The 25,985-nt window shown below is 40.6% G+C and overlaps 1 protein-coding gene across 1 annotated transcript in view; it reads left to right on the forward strand.

The window, feature by feature from the left end:
* RSRC1 (arginine and serine rich coiled-coil 1) overlaps positions 1-25,985 on the forward strand; it is a 355,820-nt gene that overhangs the window by 170,175 nt on the left and 159,660 nt on the right. The window contains exon 6 of the mRNA XM_050963724.1: positions 20,861-20,912. Coding sequence (XP_050819681.1) covers positions 20,861-20,912 — 52 coding nt within the window. The remainder of the gene's footprint in view (positions 1-20,860; positions 20,913-25,985) is intronic.

Genomic DNA, 25,985 nt, shown 5'->3' on the forward strand with positions numbered 1-25,985 from the left:
CTTGAGTAACTTAGTATCGTCTGCAGACTTTGCCATCTCGCTGTTTACTCCTTTTTCCACATCATTTATGAACATATTCAACAGCACTGGTCCCAGTACACATCTTTGGGAGACTACACTATTTACCTCTCTCCTTTGTAAAAACTGGCCATTTATTTCTACCCTTTGTTTCCTATCTTTTAACTAGTTACTGATCCATGAGAGGACCTTCCCTCTTATCCCATGATTCCGTACTTTGCTTATGAGCTTTTGATGAGGGACCTTGTCAAAGGCTTTCTGAAAGTGCAAGTCACTATATCTACTGGATCACCTTGATCCACATGTTTGGTGACCCTCTCAAAGAATTCGAATAGACTGGTGAGGCATGATTTCACTTTACAAAAGCTGTGTTGACTCTTCCCCAACATATTGTGTCTTTATATGTGTCCTATAATTCTGTTCTTGACTATAGTTTCACCCAATTTGCCTGGTACTGAAATTTGGCTTACTGACCTGTGACTGCCCTCGGAGACTTTTTTTAAAAAGAAGCATCACATTAGCTATCCTCCAGTCATCTGATACAGAGGCCGATTTAGGTGATTGGTTACATTCCACAGTTATGTATACAATTTCCTATTTAAGTTCCTTCAGAACTCTTGGGTAAATGCCTTCTGGTCCTTGTGATTTATTACTATTTAATTAATCAACTACTTCCAAAAGCTCCTTTATTGACATTTCAGTCTGGGATGGTCCCTTAGAATTGTCACCTAGAAAGAATGGCTCAGGTGTGGGAGTCTCTCTCACATCCTCCTCAGTGAAGACCAATGTTAAAAGTTCATTTAGCTTCTCTACAATGGCTTTGTCTTCCCTGAGAGCTTCTTTGGAGCCTTAGTCATCCCACGTCCCCACTGATTGTTTGGCAGACTTCCTGCTTCTAATGTATTTACATTTTTTGTTGTTTTTGTGTCTTTTGCTAGTTGCTCTTCAAATTCTTTTTGGGCCTCCCTAATTGTATTTTTACATTTGACTTTCCAGTGTTTATGTCCCTTTCTGTATTCCTTGGTAGGATTAGACTTCTAATTTTTAAAATATGTCTTTTTTTCTGTAACTGCCTCTTTTACTCTGTTTTAGCTATGGTGGCATTTTTTTGGTCCTCTTACTGTTTTTTATATTTGGCGTATACATATAGTTTGAGCTTCTATTATGGTGTTTTTAAAAGTTTCCATGCAGCTTGCAGGCATTTCATTCTTGTTCTTTTTCAGTTCAGGAATTATATTATTTAAGAGATTGACTTTTTTCTAACATTTCATAAGGCTGTATTTCATTTGGATAATTATATGTTGGTATTTATATGCTAACACTGTTTTTTTTTCTCTTCTGGACTCTGAATTGTAATCATTAGGCCACATTATTCCTTCCCTGTGTAGTCCCTGCCTATTTTGAAAGATGAGCAACTAATGGAGTAGTAGGGGCTATGAAAATCAACAGAGGTCATGGATCTGTATAGTTAAACAAGGCGTCTTTCAGATCCTTTGCTTGGGTGCCTAGACGCTCTTCTTGTGAGGCCCTCCTCCAACAATTACAACCCAACTGTCCCCTTAGTGGGATGTGTGCCATTGTGAAGAGTGCAACCCATGGCCATTCTCATTGGCTCAGAATCAAGCATTAATTAATCTCATTTTTTAGGCAGACTTCAGTTCATGCTGGAGAAAGAACATGGCTTTCCTAGCTCTTTTGACTTGGCTTTTCTTTGTCCTTTTTTTTATTTGGCTGCATTGGTCATGCTGTTTTTTTCTATATCTGTGTTACAGGCACCTGTGTGTATGATGAGCCGATGAAGTTACCTTTCTGTTCCTCACAGGATTTTTCTGCAATTTTTAATTCTTCTGCATCACACAGTGGTAGTGGATTGGGGATAGGGATACAAAAATTATTGTTATGCTCCCTCTATACAGCGATATAAGATATTTCAGTAATCTGCATTAGTATATAGTAAATATGTATTTATGGGAGACTCCATGAAATCGTTTACAATTATTTTAAGAAATGGTGCTATAACCTGTTTATTACTTACAAAACTGTTTACTTAAAGAAGCATGAATAACCTTGATGCCAAGCTATCAGTTTTGGAATATTCTGTCAGATGGAGATATTTATCATCTAAAGCATGGACATACTGATTTTTATCACAGTAGAAAGATGCTCTTTGTTTAGGATTAATCTTCAGCTCTCCATTGTGTTCTTGTATGATTATAAGGATAATCTTATTGCCAGTGCACTGTATGATGCTACCTACTCAAATATTTTTGCTGTTCCTCATGCCATAAGCTATCCTGTTATAGGAACAGGAATGTATGTAAGGCTCATCCTAAACAGACTGCACGGTAGATTTAGAATGTGGTGTTTTATCTTTCATTGTTAGCCCTGGAACATTTTTCATACACTTGGCATGTCAGTGTGACAATCTGTAAAAATTAGTCCTCATTTCCCTACTGTATTTAATAGGAGGATAGTTTTAGGCAGGGGAATTAGTCTGAAAAGTCTTACTTATATGCAGAAATAGTGCTTAATCATTACCATGTCCACTGCATAAATTTGAGATCCACAGTTTTCAACAAATTCAGTTTTTTCCTTTTGATATCTACTCTTAACATCAGAACAGCCATATAGGATCAGACCAGTCTAGCTAGTCTCCTTTCTCTGACTGTGGCTAGTATCAGGTATTTCAGAGGAAGAAACTGCAGAGGGTGAATAGATGTTCATGCTGTGTCCTTTTTTAACCTTTTATTATTATCTGTATTTTTATCATGTCTTCTCTAAAGTGAATTTTTCAGTACATTTTCTGACAGTTTTTCCATACCTCTAATCATTCTAGTCCCCTGTTTTAGAAACACCCTCTGTGACAGGTTCCCCACAGTGCAACCTGGAACTGGGGTACTGTTTAGCCCTCTGTCTTACCAGCCTGAGCTCCCTCGCACCCTGATTATTTGACAAGCTACTAACCCCTCCAGATTTTGCACTTACACAAACATTTACAGTCAGGGATACCCCCAGCTGAGTTACATGAATACTTTCACTAGTCACTCATGAATCAACAATAGAGAGGCTTCAGCCAAGGCCCCCCAGGTCCCCAGCCTAGGACCCCAGAGCTGTACCGTCTTGCCCTGGTCAGAAGCCTGACCAGTGTAAGTTATTACCTAGTCTGCCTCTCCCTTGATGTGGCGAGGACAATGTACCAGCCCTTGTTCCTGAGCAGATTTCCCTTTGCATTTCAAACACACTGTTTTAAGTGAAAAATATAAATCAAGCAGCGTCTAAACTTTCCTCCCACATGCTGGGATTCCTTCTTTCTCACTTGGACCACCTCCCCAGTCCAAGTCTTTTGTTTTTCAGACATCTTTATAGATGTTGAGTTGTAGTGGGAGTGAGGCCAACTGATGATGTTACATCCCCCTTTTATAGCTTCTTCCATGAGGAGGGGACTTCATTGTTATAAGCTAAGTCCCCAGCACAGTTAGTGGAAAAGTACAGGTACCAGATGGAGTCTTGTGTCACAGGACTGGTCACATACCCTTGCATGCTTCGATGAGTCATAGCAGGGGCCATTACCCATATACTGGCTAGAACGTACACAGGAAAAACCATCAGGTGGAGATAAGCTTCAGTTGACTTAATACAGTTCATCAGCCCTAAACCCCATGATGTGTTGGCACTTGTGCACGTTCCCTGTATTGTACTCTGAGGAGAAGGCAGGTTTGAGAGGAATACGGAGATGCAGAACCACCTGCTTGAGAAGCTGAACAGGGCTTTTATTACAATCAGACTGAAGCAGTCACTGCAACTCTTGATGCATGCTTAACTCTCCTGAGCAGGGCTCTTGTTTTTTAAGATAGCTCTTCCAAACTTAATTTGCCCTACATTGCCTTGAGCCATCTTTGCATTGGGTTTCTCTAACTTTCCAACAGTTCAGGTGATACAGGGAAAAGTTCCCCAGTCATGTTGAATGTCCCAGTCATATCCTCAAACTGTTATTAACCCTGAATCCTTCTCTCTCTCTTCCCCACCCCCTTCCTTCCTTGCTGAACTTTTTCTGCTTCCTTCTTTCTTAAGCCTGAACCTCATCTCCAGATGTGAAATTCTAGGGAAATGGCCTAATCTCTGGCAAAATGTTTAACCATACAGTTAGTTCATCAGCTGGAAGTAATCCAGGAGGATGGATTTGCTTGGGCTCCAACTTCACATGTGGGTTTTCCTTAACTACAGTAGATCAGGAATACACTTATTAACTGGTTAATTCAGGCTTTTGTTTTTAAACTGACATTTTGCTGAGTTCCTCTTCACCAGGAGAAATCTAAACAGCGAGTAAGTGGCATTGCTGCCAGGTGGCAAGATCAACAGCTACTGTAGCTGAGCTTCATGGGCTATTTCTAGTGTGAACTGCAATGTTAAAGTACAGATTTGTGGTAACTACTGCCCTGAAGTGTAGGGAATAATGTACTAGACCATCAGTGATAATATGACTGGTGTGGTTTGTTTTTAAGGGAGAGCTATGTAAAGCTTAAATATATATGAATCTGATTAGACAGTCTAAAAAAGTCACATGACTGGAGTAAAGAAAAGTTTTTTTACATCATTTTAGAGCAGGTCTATAGCATAGGTGTTTAATATTGTAGAGGCCTGTTAGTGTGCTTGGAAGACATTTCAATGTTATCATGAAGTGTTTCTGTGTAAAATGTCTTAGGCCTGCAGTAACTTTGTGAGAAATTTTATATCCTAGAGCCTCTGCAAGTATAACGAAAACATTTTAATTAACGTCTGCAGTTTGTGCTATCAGTCATGTTTGTCATGAAGGACATGGCACTTAGGGCCTTTCACTCATCTGTTATGAGAGAGGGAGAAAGCTTTAAGAATGGCTATCTTTGTATTTATCAAACACAAAGATAAAACAAACTGTCTTTAAATATATGCAGATTGATCACACAATACATTATTTTAGTCTTCTGCAAAAAAAATGTTAGGCTTGTTTTTAAAGATTTTGCACAGGAGAGAAAACCCCATGTAATTAGACTATAGTGACCGGACAGCAAATGTGAAAAATTGGGACGAGGATGGGGGGTAATAGGAGCCTATATAAGAAAAAGACCCAAAAATTGGGACTGTCCGTATAAAATTGGGACATCTGGTCACCCTATAGCTAACCAATATCATTAATGATAAATATCAAGAAGCTGATTGAGTCCAGTATTACCACATGCATCTGATAGCAAAATTCTGTGAGTTTTTTACATGAACTACGTAGATTTCCTTATCAAATGTGGAGATATAATGTTGCAATTCAGATTAAGATTATTTTCAGCAATATTTTCACTATTTGGACCTCATTGTAATGTTACTATTAAAGACAAGAGCCAAGTGCATTATTTAAAAATATTAATACACTATGCCTTTATATGGAGCTTTCATACTGAACTTTGAGTTTTTGGGAGAGTGGTGTTAAGACCTTCTGGATTCCCTTCACAGTTCTCCTATTCTTCTCTCACTCCTTCTACTTTGGATTTCTTAAAACACTTCTTACATTTAATGCCATTATCTCAGTCATTGTTCTATACAGTGCATCACGGGCAGTGAGGTTTATTCTAGCTCAGGGGTGGGCAGACTACGGCCCACGGGCCACATCTGGCCTGTGGGACCATCCTGCCCAGCCCCCAAGCTCCTGTCACGGGAGGCTATCCCCTGGCTCCTCCCCCGCAGCCTCAGCTCGCCTTGCCACCAGCGCAGTGCTCTGGGCGGCGGGGCTGTGAGCTCCTGGGGAAGTACAGCTGCAGAGCCTGGCCTGACCCAGTGCTCTGAGCTGCATGGTGGTGGTAGTGGTGTTGGCCCAGCTCCAGCCAGGTGGCATGGCTGGAGCGCCAGCCACCGGTGCTCCAGGCAACGCAGTAAGGGGGCAGGGAGCAGGGGGGGTTGGATAGAGGGCAGGGAAGTTTGGGGTGGTAGTCAGGGGTCGGGGCGGTCTGGGGGGAAACAGGGTTGAATGGGAGCAGGGGTCCTGGGGGAGACCGTCAGGAAGGGGGGTGGGTTGGATGAGGCGGCAGGGGGCAGTCAGGGGACAGGGAGAAGGGGTGGTTCGATGGGGTGGGGGGGCTTTCAGAGAAGCGGGGGGTGTTGGGGCAGGAGTCCCGGGGGGGGGGGCAGATAGGAGGTGGGGGCCGGGCCGGGCCACGACCCCTTCCCCTAACCACCCCTCCATACGATTTACGAAACCCAATGTGGCCCTCAGGCCAGAAAGTTTGCCCGCCTCTGTTCTAGCTTATTTTTTTTAATTGAAGTAGCTAATCTGGAGAGGTCGTTTTGAGCCTGATACAATGATTCTAATGAAAAATTTAAGGTGAGTCTTGGCTTCAGTTGAAGCCATGTTGAAAGGATGATGATACTCTAAAACAAACAGCTCTTTCCCTTTTTAAATTAAAATTACTTGTTGGGCACAGGCTGTCCTTTGGCACAATGTTTTATAGCTGACCATTAGCTCATAACTCACTTCTAATACTGGATACTTTCTAGTGTTTTTTTAAAACAATAGAAGTATCAAATTCAAAGTTGAGAAGTACTATCTTCAGTGCTATTTTAATGAGGAAAATTTAGGAAAGGGCCACTGATCTAGTGCAAAATGGGGCTGTGCAGTTCAAAAGCAATTTAGGAACCTGTAGTACAGTAGAATCGCAGAGTAATGAATTGAGCAGTCAATCACAAGCCTCATTTGGAACTGGAAGTATGCAATCAGGCAGCAGCAGAGACCAAAAAAAAAGCAGATATGGTACAGTACTGTGTTAAATGTAAACTACTAAAAAAATAAAGGGAAATGTAAAAAAGGATTTGACCAGGTAAGGAAACTGTGCTTCTTTCATTTAAACTAGGGCCTGGTCTACAGTACGCGGTTATTTCGGAATTAGCCTAGTTAATTTGAAATAAAACTGATTCCGTCCACATGACCAAACTGTTTTTTTCAATTTAAAGAGCCCTTTAATCTGATTTCTGACCTCCACCTCAGCAAGTGGAGAAGTAGTGCACCATACTGCACCGTCTGCTGAAAGCAGTATGGCGTCTGCACGCCAAAAAGGCGCAAAACCATTGTCTGCCATAGCTTTCTTGGAAGGAGGAGCGACTGACGACACACACCCAGAAACACCCGCGAGAATACTTTTGCCTCACCATGCACTGGGAGCTTAACCCAGAATTCCAGTGGGCGGCGGGAACTGTGAATAGCTATCCACAGTGCACCGCTCCAACATTCGATGCTAGCGTCGGTACTGTGGATGCACTCCACCGAATTCACACACTTTAGTGGGGACACACAAGACCAAATGTATAAAATCACTTCCGAAAATTTGAGTAGAATAATTTCAAAACACTTTTGTGCTGTAGACATACCCTAAGATGGTTAAAAGCGGCATTTTTCTTCTGCATAGTAAAGTTTTAAAGCTGTATTAAGTCAGTGTTCAGCTGTAAACTTTTGAAAGAACAACCATAATGTTTTGTTCAGAGTTACGAACATTTCAGAGTTAAGACCAGCCTCCATTCCCGAGGTGTTTGTAACTCTGAGGTTCTACTGTATTTGCTTTTTAAAAGTGTTCAACATTAGAAAAAAGAATACATATAATCAAACATTTTCTTGCAATTCTAGTGATATCTTTTTTATTATGAATGCACTATGAACAAACATTTTATAATGGGAGGGTATATTGAAGGATATAACAGGATTTTTTTTAAATAAAACTTTTAAATTTGATGTTTCTCCATTTTATAATTGCATGAAGACACCTATTCAAATATTTTAGGCTGTTTAAATTATTTGTCATTTAATGTTGTAAAGTGGGGAATAGTTCTGTGTTTTAACACCCTTGGAACATTGTTGAACAATTAGCTCAGAGGAGTCAAGAAACCTGGGTTCTCTTTTAAACTTTGCTGACTCATTCTGTAACCCGGGCTAATCCCTTAATCTTTCTGTTCTTTGTTTTCCTGGTCTGTAAAGTGGATATATTTAACTCTGTAAAATGCTCAGAGATAGTCAAGTGAAAAGTGCTTTTTTCATGCCAGGTCTTGTCATGTGAAAGCTGAGAAAAGAAATAATTCAAAACAGCCAATTAAAAGCTAATCACCACGGTTAATGAATAGGATCATGCAATATTTTTGTTGCTGCTGTACAGCCAGAGATTGAGTCAGAGGAAGCAAAAGTTAATGAAGAATTTCAGAAACTGAGCTCTGTCCATATTGCTGGTGATGCTAGTATACAGAGGTGAATGCAGCATAGCCATACTTCTTTTAACTGTCTAAGGAAAGCAATAGATGTTTGCTAAAAGATAGATGACAAAACTAGAAAGGAAGTAAAGTTACAAGATTCTAAATGGGCATTAAAAAATGAAGAGTGAATTGGGCTGGTTTGCAGCAGCTCAGTGAACCAGTACATTTCCCTTAGTCTAAACTTTCTTGGAACCTAAGCATTCATTTAAAAAATAAATTAAGGGGGTGGGGGGTTAAAGTCTCTGTAGACTTTGTGGTTGCAGAGATTAACCTTTGAAATATGAACCATATGTAAGCCAATTCTGATAAATTGGCCTGAGTCTACGGATTTTCTGAAACAATAGTTCTGTAAAATGTGAAACTTCATCTTATTGGAGGTAATAATTAACATAGTTTGATTAAAATTCTCAGGAAAGAACGCTTTATTGTGAAGGTCTTCATAATCTGAGTGGCATCTCATTGAGACATCATAATTATTTGTATTGTTGTAGTGCCCAGGATCCCCAGTCATGGACCAGGACCACATTTTGCTAGGCACTGTACACACAATCTCTGCCTGCTCCAAAATGTTTACAAACTAAGTGGTTGGAGCATGACTTGAGAGAGCATCCTCGTTTATTTTCTAGTTTAAGCCTTGTCTAAAAGCTATGAAGAATAATATAACTTTTTAAAACTATAAATACCAGTCTCTGTGTCTTATAACAAAATTGTGTGTACATTAATATCATAATCTGTTTTAGGGACATTGGGCTACTAACAATTTAATCTAGAAGATAAAACTTTTAATGAAGTACTGTCCAGTTGTCGTGTTTATCCATGATGCTTATCCCATCATGGAATAAATACAATATAAGCTAGCTGTAATTTGTGTTTAAATACTATCTTTCAATAATAGCTTCATAGTCGTGTTGGTGCTCTGCATGTGTCTGTGCTGCAGAGCTTTGAGAACCAGCTAAAAAGCAGCAAAAGTCCTCTCGTGTGTCTTTGTTTGGGTCCAAGTTTATTAAAGGGCCAGGGGACTCAAATACCACAATTCATTAATTTTTGTAGTTACTTTTTAAGCTCCTAACACCCCTATGAGGTGGTTAAGTGTTATCTTCTTTATACAGATAACATGCAACAAACCTCGATGCCAAATCTGCCCACATATCTACACCAGCGACACCATCACAGGACCTAACCAGATCAGCCACACCATCACCGGTTCATTCACCTGCACGTCCACCAATGTAATATACGCCATCATATGCCAGCAATGCCCCTCTGCTATGTACATCGGCCAAACTGGACAGTCACTCCAGAAAAGGATAAACGGACACAAATCAGATATTAGGAATGGCAATATACAAAAACCTGTAGGAGAACACTTCAACCTCCCTGGCCACACTATAACAGACCTTAAGGTGGCCATCCTACAGCAAAAAAACTTCAGAACCAGACTTCAAAGAGAAACTGCTGAGCTTCAGTTCATCTGCAAATTTGACACCATCAGCTCAGGATTAAACAAAGACTGTGAATGGCTTGGCAATTACAAAACCAGTTTCTCCTCCCTTGGTTTTCACACCTCAACTACTAGAACAGGGCCTCATCCTCCCTGATTGAACTACCTCATTATCTCTAGCTTACCTGCATATATGTACCTGCCTGTGGAAATTTCCACTACATGCATCTGACGAAGTAGGTATTCACCCACGAAAGCTCATGCTCCAAAACGTCTGTTAGTCTATAAGGTGCCACAGGATTCTTTGCTGCTTTTACAGATCCAGGCTAACACGGCTACCCCTCTGATACTTGACACCATGCAAGGCACTGCATTTAGCCGTATGGAGTGGAAATCATCAACCTCATGAAGAAACTTGCACAAATACAGACAGATATCTTTCTTTCCAAATGCAAACGGATGGACATCATACCAAATGGACTAAAGGTAAAAAATCCACTGCTACCTATATACTACACAGACCACAGTGAGAGATTATGCCATACTCTATCAAAGAAACTGAGGAACCACCTGATCAGCATCCTATACAGCAAACAGGAAAACATCAAGAAATAGCTCTCCAACCTGGAGACTCTCATTAATAACCAAACTTCCATACAAACGGACTTCACTAAAATAAGACAGGAGATCTACATTACTCACTTCACCTCTCTACAAAGGAAAAAGGACTGTAAGCTGTCTAAACTCCTACCTGCCTCATGAGGCCACAACCGTGGTACCCCCAACCCACCCAGCAGTATCGTCAATCTATCCAACTACACACTCAGGACAGACTTTTCTTCTGGGCTATCTCGGGGACTCTCTTTCTGCCCTGCCACCCCCACCAACATGATACAGTTCTGCGGCGATCTGGAAGCCTACTTTCACCGTCTCCGACTCAAAGAATACTTTCAGGACAACACTGAACAGCGCACTGATACACAGGTACCCTCCCACCAACAGCACAAGAAGAACAACTCCACATGGACTCCTCCTGAGGGTCGAAATGACAGTCTGGACCTCTGCATTGAATGCTTCTGCCGACGTGCACAGGGAGAAATTGTGGAAAAACAACATCGCTTGCCTCATAACCTAAGTCGTGCAGAACGCAATGCCATCCACAGACTCAGAAACCACCCAGACATTATCATCAAAGAGGCTGATAAAGGAGGTGCTGTTGTCATCATGAACAGGTCTGACTACCAAAAGGAGGCTGCCAGACAACTCTCCAACACCAAATTCTACAGGCCACTTCCCTCAGATCCCACTGAGGAATACACTAAGAAACTGCAACATCTATTCAGGACGCTCCCTACACTAACACCGGAACAAATCAACATACCCTTAGAGCCCCGACCAGGGTTATTCTATCTACTACCCAAGATCCACAAACCCGGAAATCCTGGATGCCCCATCATCTCGGGCATTGGCACTCTCACTGAAGGACTGTCTGAATATGTGGACTCTCTACTCAGACCCTATGCCACCAGCACTCCCAGCTATTTCCGTGACACCACTGATTTCCTGAGGAAACTACAATGCATTGGTGACCTTCCAGAAAACACCATCCTAGCCACCATGGGTGTAGAGGCTCTCTACACGAACATCCCACACACAGATGGAATACAAGCTGTCAGGAACAGTATCCCTGATGATGCCACAGCACAACTGGCTTCTGAGCTCTGTGCCTTTATCCTCACACACAACTATTTCAAATTTGATGACAATATATATCTCCAGATCAGTGGCACCGCTATGGGCACCCGCATGGCCCCACAATATGCCAATATTTTTATGGCCGACCTGGAACAACGCTTCCTCAGCTCTCGTCCACTCACACCCCTTCTCTACCTTCGCATCTTCATCATCTGGACCCATGGGAAGGAGACTCTGGAAAAATTCCACCATGATTTCAACAGCTTCCACCCCACCATCAACCTCAGCCTGGACCAATCTACATGGGAGGTCCACTTCCTAGACACCACGGTGCAAGTAAGTGATGGTCACATTACCACCACCCTATACCGAAAACCTACCGACGGCTAAGCCTACCTTCATGCCTCCAGCTTCCATCCTGGGCACATCACACGATCCATTGTCTACATCCAAGCACTGAGATACAACCGCATCTGCTCTAACCCCTCAGACAGAGACCAACACCTACAAAATCTCCACTAAGCATTCTCAGAACTACAATACCCGCACGAGGAAATAAGGAAACAGATCAACAGAGCCAGACGTGTACCCAGAAGCCTCCTACTGCAAAACAAACCCAAGAAAGAAACCAACAGGACTCCACTGGCCATCACATACAGTCCCCAGCTAAAACCTCACCAACGCATCATCAGGGATCTACAAGCCATCCTGGACAGTGATCCCACACTTTCACAGGCCTTGGGTGGCAGGCCAGTCCTCGCCCACAGGCAACCTGCCAACCTGAAACATATTCTCACCAGTAACTGCACACTGCACCGTAGTAACTCTCGTTCAGGAACCAATCCATGCAACAAACCTCGATGCCAACTCTGCCCACATATCTACACCAGCGACACCATCACAGGACCTAACCAGATCAGCACCACCATCACCGGTTCATTCACCTGCACGTCCACCAATGTAATATACGCCATCATATGCCAGCAATGCCCCTCTGCTATGTACATTGGCCAAACTGGACAGTCGCTCCAGAAAAGGATAAACGGACACAAATCAGATATTAGGAATGGCAATATACAAAAACCTGTAGGAGAACACTTCAACCTCCCTGGCCACGCTATAGCAGACCTTAAGGTGGCCATCCTACAGCAAAAAAACTTCAGGACCAGACTTCAAAGAGAAACTGCTGAGCTTCAGTTCATCTGCAAATTTGACACCATCAGCTCAGGATTAAACAAAGACTGTGAATGGCTTGCCAATTACAGAACCAGTTTCTCCTCCCTTGGTTTTCACACCTCAACTGCTAGAACAGGGCCTCCTCCTCCCTGATTGAACTACCTCACTATCTCTAGCTTGCCTGCATATATATACCTGCCCCTGGATATTTCCACCACATGCATCTGACGAAGTGGGTATTCACCCACAAAAGCTCATGCTCCAAAACATCTGTTAGTCTATAAGGTGCCACAGGATTCTTTGCTGTTTATACAGATAGTTCTTCTCAACCTCAAAGAAGTTACCCAAATAGTCATATGGCAAATTAATGACAAGAATGGAACTAATAACGTTGAATTTCCAGTCTAATGTTCTAATCTCTAAATTACATCCCTTCTCTAAAATAAAACAGTAGCAGTTCAGTGCATGTACTCTCTCCTTTTGACTAGTCAGCTGCTTCTCTTGCTCAGTGTTCACCTGACCAATTTATACCTTCACTGTGGTCTCTCACTACCACAACAGTGTCCCCAGGACTCATTCTCCCCTACTAATTCCTGTGAAGAATACGTATGAGATGTCAGCAAATTCTCCTGTTTTACTTTCTTACTCTACTTTACTATTTTAAGCGTAAAATCAGGAGGTCTAATTCTCAGATTTACTTGATATCATCTGTATTAGTTTCAATATTTCAGTAACACACTGTTGTCAGTATATTTTAACATGCTAACCATAGTTTTTTGTAAATAAAGATGTATCTACATAAAATGTTTAATAGTAGTTGTAAACCACATTTTTGAATATACTGTTACTTTCAACCTACTGAGTTGAACCAATGGATCATGGAGATGTAGGAGTGTGAAGCATATTCTCTTAGCTTTCTGACTGCTCCAGTAGGGCAGCTGGGATTCTGACTGTTGACTGTTTCTTGTTTGCTTTCCTATCTTTTGCCTCTGAGTTGCATGGTGTGAAAGAAGAGAAAGCGTAGTTGAACTCTTGCTGCCATGTGCAACTGAGTTCTTCATCTGAGTGTCTGATAGTTTCCCGAAAACACTAAGAATCACCAGTATAAAACATTTAAAAGCAGATGAAGCAACATGGTTTCTCAGTCTATTCATGACATGTTCAAAAGTGTAATAAGACATGCTTTGGACAATTTTGTGTGAGAGTTTGTCATATTTTCTTGGTGCTTCATGTATAACATTTCTGATATATGACAAGTTTACAGCTGAGAAAAATCAAATTTATTAGGAATACTATGTGCCTTACTGTCATTGACTCTTCAGTATAATGTGGTATTTTAAATTATATTCCAAAGCAAGACAAGGCATTGCAGAGAAGCTAAGTGAATTCTTTGCATTGATATTCACTGCAGAGGATGTGAAAGGGATTCCCACACTTCAGCCATTCTTTCTAGGTGAAAAATCTGAGGAACTGCCCTGGACTGAGGTATCAACAGAGGACCAGGACAAGGAGAAGATGGTATTCACCCAAGAGTTCTGAAGGAACTCAAATATGAAATTGCCTACATAACTGTGGTATTAACCTATTGCATAAATCAGTCTCTGTACCAGATGACTGGTGGATAGCTGATGTGACACTGGTTTCTGAAAAAGGCACCAGAGGCGATTCTGGGAATTACAAGTGTTAAGCCTAACTTAAGTACCAGGCAAATTGGTTGAAACTATAGTCAAAAACAAAATTATCAGACACATAGTTGAAAACGGTATGTTGGGGAAGAGTAAACACGGCTTTTGTAAAGGGAAATCATGCCTCACCATTCTATTAGAATTTTTTGAGAGGGTCAACAAACATGAAATTCAGGAACCTGAATTTGTGGATTATTGATACAAAAGACAATAAATTGCTCCATTGACTAGTACTCAAAGGCAATAGAAGATGATAAATTCCATTAAAATTCTGGAGAAGAAAACCAAACCATCTTGAATAATGGCCTTTTTCAGTGTTTGGTGATTATTTAAAAAAAAAATTAAAGCAGGAAGGAGAAGTTAATTAGTACATGTATAAACATAACTTTACATATGGTCTTCACAAAAGTTTTTCATTTAGGATACTTGTTTTACTAATAATGGTAAACAGACTATGGCTGTTTGTATATGTCTTTGGAGGAATTACCAGTATATCTGGCATATTGAATTAACTGAAGGTAGTTTCTGTCAAAGTATCATAACCTAAGAAGTGGGACATTAAAGTATTCTATGCTGATAGATGAGTTACATTCAGATAGGAATATTCTATGTTAGAACTATAATGAAATATTTTCAAATTAAAATCACTGTTCTTTTTTTTAATCCTTATTGATGTGTGTATATATATAGGCATGATTTGTAAGACTTAAATGTTGTGATAAATATATTGAAAAATATCATCAAGTTATATAACATTTCTATTATGGACACACTTGAAAGATGACACGATCATGTTTAAATTGACAAGACTATTGAAATAAAACATGGAAAATATATCTTGGCATAAGAGACAGAAAGCCTATGTAGCTGTGAATAGGGGAAACACTTGGTATACCTTTTGCAGCTTCCCCACTTTTTCTAAACATCTGTGCCTTGACATCAGGGAGACCTGCAGCATTAAAAGTATCATGCGAATCATACTGACATTAGCTACCTATGTTAGCAATATCACCAACTCTTGCTCAGAAAGGCTGAGGGTCTTGTGGACCAAACTCCATTAGTCTGTGATGGTTGAATTGATCAACTTTAACTGCCTTTACAACTTTTTCCTTTCCTGTTTATACACTTCTTGTCTTATATTGCTTTCTTCCTGCCCCTCAACTCTGCAAACAATGATAGTCTCAACTGCCTGCTTTGCCCACAAGTGTCTTAACATTTTGTTCCATGCCATTCCTTACACATGGACTATCATTGTGAACTTATCTGTAAGGCTGCTAACCTCTTCTCCTTTGAATCCTTTCCCAAGACTCAACTCTGCCATAATGCCTACAAAAAATCTGGCAAAAAAAGATGGTGGGACATTGTGGGGGGGACAAGTTAGCCACCATATGAACCAGTGTGGGAATCTGATATTGAACCTTAGAGCTATCATTGCTACACATGAACACTGCAACAGTGCAGTGGACTTCACCACCACATGCCTTGCTCCATTATTGTGCTCCTGCATTCTTGTGGTATGATGCTGCAATGATTGTGTTCAACTTTCAGCTCACCCAAGGCATTCCACTTAGTGCTGTGGGGGAAGAGGCTAGTGCTAAAGTCGGTACTATCAATCAATGAAGTTTCCTTCTCCAGACTGTGGTGCTATACAAACTGGTGCCAAAGTGAGCAGATCCCTTTATTTGAGGCATCGAGACCTGAATGGAACTTTTCTGGTCCTGATAACTTTTGTGAGAAGTGAAGTAATTCGGGGTCGCTGGCAGGTAACAGGGTCCTGTTGCATAGTGATCTCTCCTAACTCACAAAGAATATATTCAGCCAGTTCTGTTGCATCAGCAGTGTTTGGAGAGAGTGGCTGACATGGGTGGAAGTCATTTTTGGAGTCCTTGAGTCTTACTGGGGAGGCTGCAGCGGGAAGGTGTAGTGGTAGCCTCCTTTGTTGCTGGCTGTTTGGTGGAGGCAGTGGATTTTCTTGTATGGCCGTCAGAGATTGGTGAGATGGTCATTCACACCAATCAGTACGTGAAAAGACCTATGGAGACACTGACTCTAGATAGTGGCACCTCTCCTTGCTGTAGATAATGGATGTGCCGTTAGTATGTTGCTCAAACACTTTACTGGTTATAGAATTGGTACTGTTGCTATATAAGGCACAAACTGAGATTAAACTTGTGAGGAACATAAAGGGCAACAAGAAAACATTTTACAAATACATTAGAAGTAAGAAGAAGATGAAGAACGGGGTAGATCCGTTACTCAGTGAGGAGGGAAAGATGATAACATAAAATGCAGTAATGGCCGAAGTGTTAAATGCCTTTTTTTGTTTGTTTTCACCAAAAAGATCACCAATCATTGGATTAGTAACATAGTGAATGTCACTGTATATGGCCTAGTGTCTGAGGCTAAAATAGGGAAAGAGCAAATTAAGAATTACTTCCATGTCTATGCTACCACTTATGTCGGCAAAATTTATGTTATTCGGGGGTATGAAAAAATACCCCGAGTGACATAGGTTTCTCTGGCATAAATGTTAGTGTGCACAGCTCTGTGTTGGCGGGAGAGCTTCTCCTGCTGACATAGCTACTGCTGCTTGTTGGGGGTGGTTTAATTATGTCAACAGGAGAGGCCTCTCCCATTGGCATGGAAGATCTTAAAGCAGTGCAGCTGCATCGATACAGCTGTGCCCCTGTAAGGTCTCTAGTGTAGACATAGCCGTAGACAAGTTAGATGTCTTCAAGTTGGCAGGACCTGATGAAATACATCCTGAAATACTTAAGGAACTGAGATGAAGAAATCTCTGATCCATTAGTGGTTATCTCTGAGAACTTGTGGAGGATGGAAGAGATCCCAGAGGACTGGAAAAGGACAAATATAGTACCTATCTATAGAAGGGGGAATAAGGACAACCCAGGGAATTATAGACCAGTCAGCTTAACATCAGTCCCCAGAAAGATAATGGAGCCAAATAATCAAGCAATCCATTTGTAAGCGATTAGAAGATAATAAAGTGATAAGTAACAGTCAGCATGGATTGGTCAAGAACAAATCAGGTGAAACCAACGTAATATCCTTCTTTTGAAAGGGTAACAAGCTTTGTGGATGTTGGGAGGAGTAGTAAATGTGATATATCTTGACTTTAGTAAGGCTTTTGATACTATCTCACACGACCTCATAAACAAACTAGGGAAATACAGCCTAGACGCATCTACTAAGGTGGATGCAGAACTGGTTGGAAAACTGTACATAGAGAGTAGTAATCAATGGTTCACAATCATGCTGGCAGGGCATATATAGTGGGGTGCTGCAGGGATCTGTCCTGGGTCCAGTTCTACTCAGTATTTTTATAAATGATTTGAATAATGGCATAAAGAGTTTACTTGTAAAATTTGTGTCGCATACCAAGCTGGGAGGGGTTTTGCACGAGCTTTGGGGAACAGGATTAGTAATCAAAATTATCAAGAAAGACAAATGCGAAGTATTACACTTAGGAAGGAATAATCAGTTGCACAAACACAAAATGGAAAATTACTGCAATAGTCCTTTTAAGGCAGTCAAGGATTTTGGGATGCTAGTGGATCACAAACTGAATAGGAGTCAACAATGTAATACTGTTGCAAAGAAAGTGAATATTATTCTGGGATATATTAGCAGGAGCGTTGTAAACAACACATGACTAGTAATTCTTTTGCTTTACTCAGTACTGAAAAGGCTTCAGCTGGAGTATTGTGTCCAGTTCTGGGCATCATACTTCAGGAAAGATGTGGGCAAATTGGAGAAAATCCAGAGAAGAGCAACAAAAATTATTAAAGGTCTAGAAAACATCACGTTGGAGGAAAGGTTGGAAAAAATTGGATTTGTTTAGCCTGGAGAAGAGAAGGGTGATCAGGGACATAACTCTCTTCAAGTATGTAAAAGGTTATTATAAAGAGAATGGTGATGAATTGTTCTCCTTAACCACTGAGGACAGGACAAGAAGTAATGAGCTTAAATTGCAGCAAGGGGGATTTATGTTAAACATTAGGAAAAGCTTCCTAACCTTCGTGGTAGTTAAGCACTGGAACAAATTACCGAGGGAGGCTGTGGAATCTCGATCATTAGAGGTTTTTAAGAACAGGTTAGACAAAAACCTATCAGGGATGGTCTAGATAATACTGAATCCTGCCTTGGTGCAGGGGGATGACCTGGATGACCTCTTCCAGTCCCACATTTCTGATTATATGAATTTGATTTAATACAATAGGTGTTGGAAATAGGAAAGTCTCCCTAATTTATGATGCTGTACAAACTCTTCAATAGCCCATTTGGGTGAAGATACAAATACATCTAGTACATTAACACATAATAGTGTAGTACAGAAGAGCAAAAGTGTATCTCACATGAACCCAGGCTGTGCTATACCAAAGTACATGAAAGGTGTCCTCTTTTGCAGTTATTTTTACCTAACATTAATATGTGAAAACCACATACCCCCATTTTGGGACTTAGCCAGTTGTGCAGATTTATTTAGAGAGAGAAAAATCCTTTTCCTTTCTTTCCTCTGCTGGTGATGTGTTTATCCTGAATTTTTTGTAATAATTACTGTAATGTACATTGTGAGAGGAAAATTGAAAAGATAGCTATTATCATAAATCCTAATAGTTTTTTGTTGCTAGCGAGACTAAAGGTCAACAATAACGTTACTATAGTAGCTACAAACTTTAAATTTTGTACTGTAATTACCATGGTCATTTTAGGTTTGTGGAAACAAATTGCAAAGTTACACCCTAACAATATTGGATATATCATATTGTAAAACATGACTGTCTTTTCTCATCTGAGCCTTTACTTATTTCACGTATTTTTGATCTTACTCATTAATGCAATGTTATTGAAAAATGCTGTATGCTTGATAAGATCCAACCTTTACATTATTGTAGTAGAAGAGAAGCTGTTCTTTACCATTACATACCAGAATGCCTAATGTGGTGACAAAAGGTGAATTGAAAAGATAAAATGAAAACTATTTGAATCTGAACGTAATGCCCCCATGAACTAGATTTTGTGTGTGTGTAGGGGGGCATTTATCACAGAATTCAGTTTTCTTTATTTTTTACCTTTTAAAGTCCCATGCTGCTTTTGGTTTTCTGAAGATTAGACGCCACTATTCTGTGATGTCACTGACACTGTTGGTTGCAAAGATTCTTCTGTTATCTGAAAGTAATGCAGTTGGGACTACCTTCTGAACCAGGAATTGCTACAGCATTTTAAAAAGGGGTTGAAAACCATTTTTTAAAAAGCAAAGCAATTTCTGTGCTTAGGACTGCCATCCCTATCCCACAGAGTATGGTTAGTAGGGGTCAGACAAAACAAAATCTATGACATTACCCTCCACAATATCTGCATGACTAATAAGGAAGAAACCAAGAAAGGGCAAACTTAGGCTGAGCATCAGAAAAATCTTAATAGAGGTACTTATCCTTGGAATAGCTTTCATAGGGAGCTATTGGAACCATGCAGCCTGAACTTGCAAACTTAGACTGGCCAAAACAATAACATATTGAAGGGAACAGTCCGACAGAGACAGAGAGATAGGGTGGATGACTTAATCCATTGGCGGTCCATGGAGCTACATCTGTCCCTTTGAATTCCTTTTGAATCGTGTGTCCATTTTCAAGCCATGACACTTCTTACTATTGTAGTTTAGACTAGGAATCTCTCAATGTTTCCAGAGGCTTTTTGACATGCTACAGAAAAAGAGCACCTTCTGAACCTTGGGTAACAGCTTAATGATAAATGTGTCTTTTGTGTAAATTGAACTGTGATCAGAATTGCAGGTGGCACCAAAATTAGAGGGGTAGCAAGTACATGAGACACAATAAAATTATTAGGTCCCCTGGATGATTAGCAGAGTGGTTGCCACTGGCAGCGGAAGGACATTCGGCCCCTTTGATGTGAAAGAAGGCCTATGGAGAGGAACTAAACAGAACAGACACAAAGTGAGGTTTTTTACCTACGAAAGTTTATGCCCAAATAAATCTGTTAGTCTTTAAGGTGCCACCAGACTCCTTGTTGTTTTTGTGGATACAGACTAACTTGGCTACTCCCTGATATTGACAAAATGGGGTATCTAACCACAAGCCATACCAGTCATATTAAAGTACATTTTTCATTGTGTCCTAATGCTACTTTTTCATGTAACCAGGCACTAGAGTTGCCACACAGAACGGCTGAATTTGGGTCAGGGAGGTTGAAAAGGAGTGATACATGAGCACCTCAGTATTTAGACTCATTAGCTCAGTCTTTTCTATGAATAACTTCTTTGGTTCTGTCCTACCACATTTTCATACTCTCACCCAGATATTGAGAATTTAGCTCACAACTGATTTTTAGCTTCCACATTACTTTTAAGATGATGGGAATTGTTGATGCAATGACTATAATCCACTATTGGGAATGTAAGTACAGGAGTAAAATAAGTGGTGTGTAATGGTTTCTACCAATCTTAAATTTACGTGTGTTTGTATATGAAATAATACATAACGTGCAAATGTATACAAAGATTTGTTTTAATAATACTACAGTTTGTTGTAAAAGTTATCTTTCTTTTCAGTCTCTTGCTGAACAGGCCAAAGCTAGATTGCAGCTGGTTCTTGAAGCGGCTGGTAAGTGGTACTACATAAATATGTAATAGAAAGTAATAATTTTACTGCATTGTTTATAATATCACTAAATTGAAACCTGTGTCCCAGCTGATTTTGACCCCCTCACTTTGGCAAACATTGAATCTTTTCCCCATCCTTCTCCTACTTACATTTCTAATTAGACCAACACAACGTGGCTGTTCTCATTTGTATACCATCGTCGGCAGTGTCTAAATTGTTCTGGGACATGGAAATAAGTGTGTGATATTTATCTGCGGTAGAAGAACTAGCATGTGAATTTCAAATGTTTTTGCTGTCATGGTTCTAGTTTTTGTTTGTTTTATGGGTTGCAGAAAAAGTGTGTGTGGTGGGGGATTCTGTAAAAACCTTCTTTAAAGAGGTACAGATTCTAGGCCTGAACTACATTTCTATGCCCTGTTAAAGGTTCTCGTACTTTCTGCAGTATCACATTGTCACAGGCATGCAAGAAGAAAGATAAGACACAAGGAATGAGGTTTGTTTAAGCCACAGCTTTATTAACTGATCTGTGAGCTATCTGGCAATAACTTGTACAGTGCAATCTGTTGAATGTGGTGGAGGACTGCTTTCATCCCTCCACACCTGGTCCTATTACAGTAACTCCTACAGCCCTTCTCATGTATGAGGGTTAAGGAGCTGAGGAAAAGGGGTTGTTTCCTCACTGTACCAGACATTAGGTGTACCAAGTTCTCCAGCTGCTTTGGAGGATGCCCTCCCCCCCGAAGTCTGCTTCCAGTTCTGGCTTATCAGGGACCTGTACCTCTATTGAATGAGTATCTGTATTGGATACCTGCCATCAGGGGCACCAGCAGTTAGCGTGACTGACTTTGCCCCAGCCCTGCCAGATTCCCAGATTGTTTGCCATTCTGTTAGAAAGGTGTATTATTTCTTCCTTGAATAACTCTGGTGTTGGTTATACAATTTTTGATGGGCAATCACCAACATTTCTGACTCCCATAATTTAGCCACTTGTCAATTTACCCTTCTCATGGTCTTGTCCACCTGTGAAATCCTTGCAGCTCCCCTGCCAGACCCTCTGCTATGGCATCTCATGCCAATTATGGTTACCCTGACTCGACTCCTAAACTTTGTCCTATCCCTTTACTGAATCTCCAGATGGTTTCCCCCTAGCTGCACACTGATCCATTCACGTGGCCCCTCCCTGACCAATGAACATACAAGAGGGCATCCGCTGACCTCAGAATGTGTTCCTCCAACCAACTCAGAGCTGCTGCTAATCCAGCACATAATGGCTCCCAGACCATTGAAAAGGTGCTTATATGTCCTCCTGTTGCTCAGAAGACAATGGGCTTCTACAGAGCTCCTGACTCCCCAGCTACACACCTACCTCTCCACCCCTGGCCACAAGAAGCTGGCTCTTGTGACGGGGAAAAAGATAGGAACCTCCTGCTGCTTCTGAGACTGTGGGGATGCATTTCTCAATGCTATTTTAATACCTGGGAAATGTTACTTTTGCCTACTGATTTTGCCCTTTTATGCTTGGCAAATATGGCCTTAGATTTCTTCTATTCAAAAATCAACATGGCTACCTCTACTCAGAATTAAAATTGTACTTACTATCTTGGATTAGAAGAGATGACAAAGGCAAGAGGTGTCAGCAGTTGATTGGTTAGTTCTGGGTCTGTGGATGGGAATTCCTGAGGGTAGTAGGCAGAGCACTGGGGGTTGTGTGATGGCTGTACGCTTGTAAAGACTATACAGTCATTATGCAGATCAGTCCTTCCTAGTCAATAATAGCATTAAAAAGTGCATGAACAGTCCTGAGACTGTTTCTGTACAGTACCAGAGTGCTCTGACTCAGGCAATTCCGTTTCAGTATCCTCATGGACATGCAGAACTTTGGACATATGTGAAACAATTAGAACACACACCTTAGAGAATATTAAATTGTTAATTAGTGAATATTTTAAATACTACATCTATGGGTAAGAACCCATTTTACTTGGGTGTAAATTCAGGTGGTGAACAGTATAAGGGGTCCAGTTATGGTGTTGCAGTCTGAAAATTAAGAGTTCTCAGTGAAGCTTTGTAAGCTGCTCTCTAGCATAATTATAAACAATGCAACTATAGCTAGATTTAATAAGATATCTTATTTCCATTAAATCAACAAAAGATATCAATGATTTTGTAGTACAGATGCAAATAAAATAGAAGAAATATGTAAACCTTAGTAAGTGTGCACAAATTACTCTGCTTTGAAATATTTGTTTTGTGTTCTATTTTGTTTTTAGCACAAGTATATACTTTTGTTAAAAGCATAAGATCAAATTTTCAAAGTGGCGACTAGATTTGGGTTCTCCAATTTTTCGGTGCCCAACTCAATACCTGTGTTCTGACTGTCGGACATACTGATCACCTGCAACTGTACTTCTGTAAAATAAGTACTAGGTGTCTGAAGTTGGGCATCCAGAGCCAAAGGCTACTTTGGAAATTTTTTGCCAAAGATTTTGTTTTATATTGCAGAAGAGTGTTGGTGAATATTTTCATTGGCTTTTGTTTAATATTTTCCATGAATTGAATGTTGTTCATAGGTGTTTTCCTTGATTGCTTCAGCTTTGTGTAGTGTACTCAAAAAGAGCTAGAACATTCATATGTAATCGTATTTGCAATTTTACTGCAGTCCTACTTAGCCCCTAGACTTTACACTTCTTGTTTTTTTCCATATACAACTTTTTGTTGTTTTTAGTGCACAAAAATAGGAGTACTTTCAGAATTTCTTACAAATATTATCAGTAAGTATGCATGCTGTGCAATAATTTCAAGTCTTCAATTTTAATTTGTATTCTTTTATCTGTTTCATAGATTTAATTGTAAAATATACTTTACAAGTAGTCAGTCTTTTTTCTTCTTCCTTTTGGGGACCTTTTTTCCTAAAGAGAAGTACTACTTTCGATATTTCCAGCAAATATTCACATTTTTCAATAATGCAACTAGCATCCTTATATTTCATAGTTTCAAATGTATGCATTATTCTCCATATCTTTTAATATGTCTTTGAAGCATATAATTATAAAATAGATGTGACAGCACAGACCTCAAAAAGTGCAATTTGTTTATACTACTCACAGCTGTCACACCTCATTTTTTAATTTAACACCTTGAAAATGTATTAACAATACTCTGAGTTGTATATCATCATGACCTGGGTCCTGTGGATTTCAAGAGACATTTAAAATGGTTGTGACACTTTATAATTTTAAAAATTCACAACTGGACACTGAAGTTTAAATTGGAGGTGCAAATTGCTTATGGATGACTTGAGAGAGGTTTAATGTATTTGTTTATCTTAAAATTTGAAATGTAGGGAAAATCCCTTTTCCTGTCCATATTTTAAGGCTGAAAATGGAAAATCAAAAAAACCTATAAAACTATAAAATCCTGCTCTGTTGTTTCTTCTTGGTCAATTAAGAATGAAGTTGACAACATTGTTGTGAGAAGGGTGTGGAGAAAGGCTAATGATTTTTTCATTCTTTCATTTTTTTGGTTTAAAGCAAAATGAGAACTTTTTACCGTTATATCATTTATATAAAGTCCTTCTGTGCCAGAATTTTACCAAGCAATATTTTTCAGTACAACTATTATAGCCCTCATTGCTGTAATGTGATACTCTGTTTTGAGAGAGCTATTTTCAATACTGAAAATACAACTAGTTCAATTTATTAGAATAACAACCTGGGGGCCAGGTGCTAGTCCAGGTTTCAACAGTACTTGTATGTTGCAGTATTGCTGTAGTTTGTGTTTATAGTTACTGTTGTCACATCACTTTTTATAAATTATCTAGCTTTGTAATATTTATAGTGCATTGAAAACTGTCCACGGATTTTTTTTAAATAGACTGAACATTGTTGCCTTTTCAAGGATTTGACAATCCATGTGTTTGCCATAGTTTTTCAACAACAGTTGTTTCAGTATAATGTCAATACTTATAGTAGGCTATATCTGAATATGGTGTAGCTTTAAAACTTAAGTTTGGTGACAATAAACAAAAATGATTTTGCCTTTTATACACTACAGTAAATCCTCACTTAACGTTGTAGTTATGTTCTTGAAAAATGTGACTTTAAGCAAAAAGATGTTAACGTAAGCGGGGGAATGGTCCCGCTATTGTGGGGAACTTTCCTGGCTTCTGCACTACCCCGGTGAAGTGGGCTAGAAAAGGGATCTGAGTCCTCGCTCCCTCTTCCTTTACCCAGAGGCCTCCCTGCCCTTGAGGACTCCCCTTCCACTTTCCTGTCTGGCAGAGTCCTCATAACCCCAACAAGGCTGGGCCCAGGATTCCTGGGGGGCTCGACTCCCAACCCTGCTGTGGTCACCTAGGACAGGGTCTAGGATGTCCCCACTCCGGGGTACCCTCTTTGCACTCCGCACCTCCTTGACCCACTGATCACATCATACACTTTAAAGTAAATACAAGTTATTTAATTAACAATTAATGAAAAGAAAAGAATAAGGAAAAATGGGAAAGGTTAAAGGAAAACACATCACCCCGCTCTGTGGCAGGGAACATCACAAACAGTGTCTCTGGAATGTCAGGGCAGTTCACAGTCTGTTCCCTGTAGGTCCCAGGCCTCCTTCTCAGGCCCTGGCTGTGCTGCAGAGATGCTGCGGGTTGGACACTTGCTCTGTCAGTGGCCACACACTCTCAGGCTCTGGGTGGCAGGACCCTTCTTCCCAGCGTCACCTCCACCCTGTCAGGGTTACGATCCCCCTCCAAGTCTGGCCTGCAGAGCCTCTTGGCTGAGGCATCTCTCTGCGCTGGGCCCACTGCCCAGGGTCCCCCTCGCTCTTCCCAGCTGCTCATCATACCCGGCTCTGGACTGCTCCAGCTCCAGCTCCAGCTCCACACTGCCTCAGCATGGCTGCTGCTGCTGCTCTGCCTTCAGCTCCCTGGGCTGCTTCTCTGGCGTCTCTGGCTCCAGTTGTTACAGCTCTGCTCCCAGGGCAGGTCTGCTCTGCAGGCTGCTTCTGTGACTCTTTCTCAGCTCTCACCTGCTTCCTGGGCTGCTTGTCTGGCCCCTCTGGCTCTGGTTGCTG

Source organism: Gopherus flavomarginatus, chromosome 8, assembly GCF_025201925.1.
Source record: "Gopherus flavomarginatus isolate rGopFla2 chromosome 8, rGopFla2.mat.asm, whole genome shotgun sequence".
NCBI lineage: Eukaryota > Metazoa > Chordata > Testudines > Testudinidae > Gopherus > Gopherus flavomarginatus.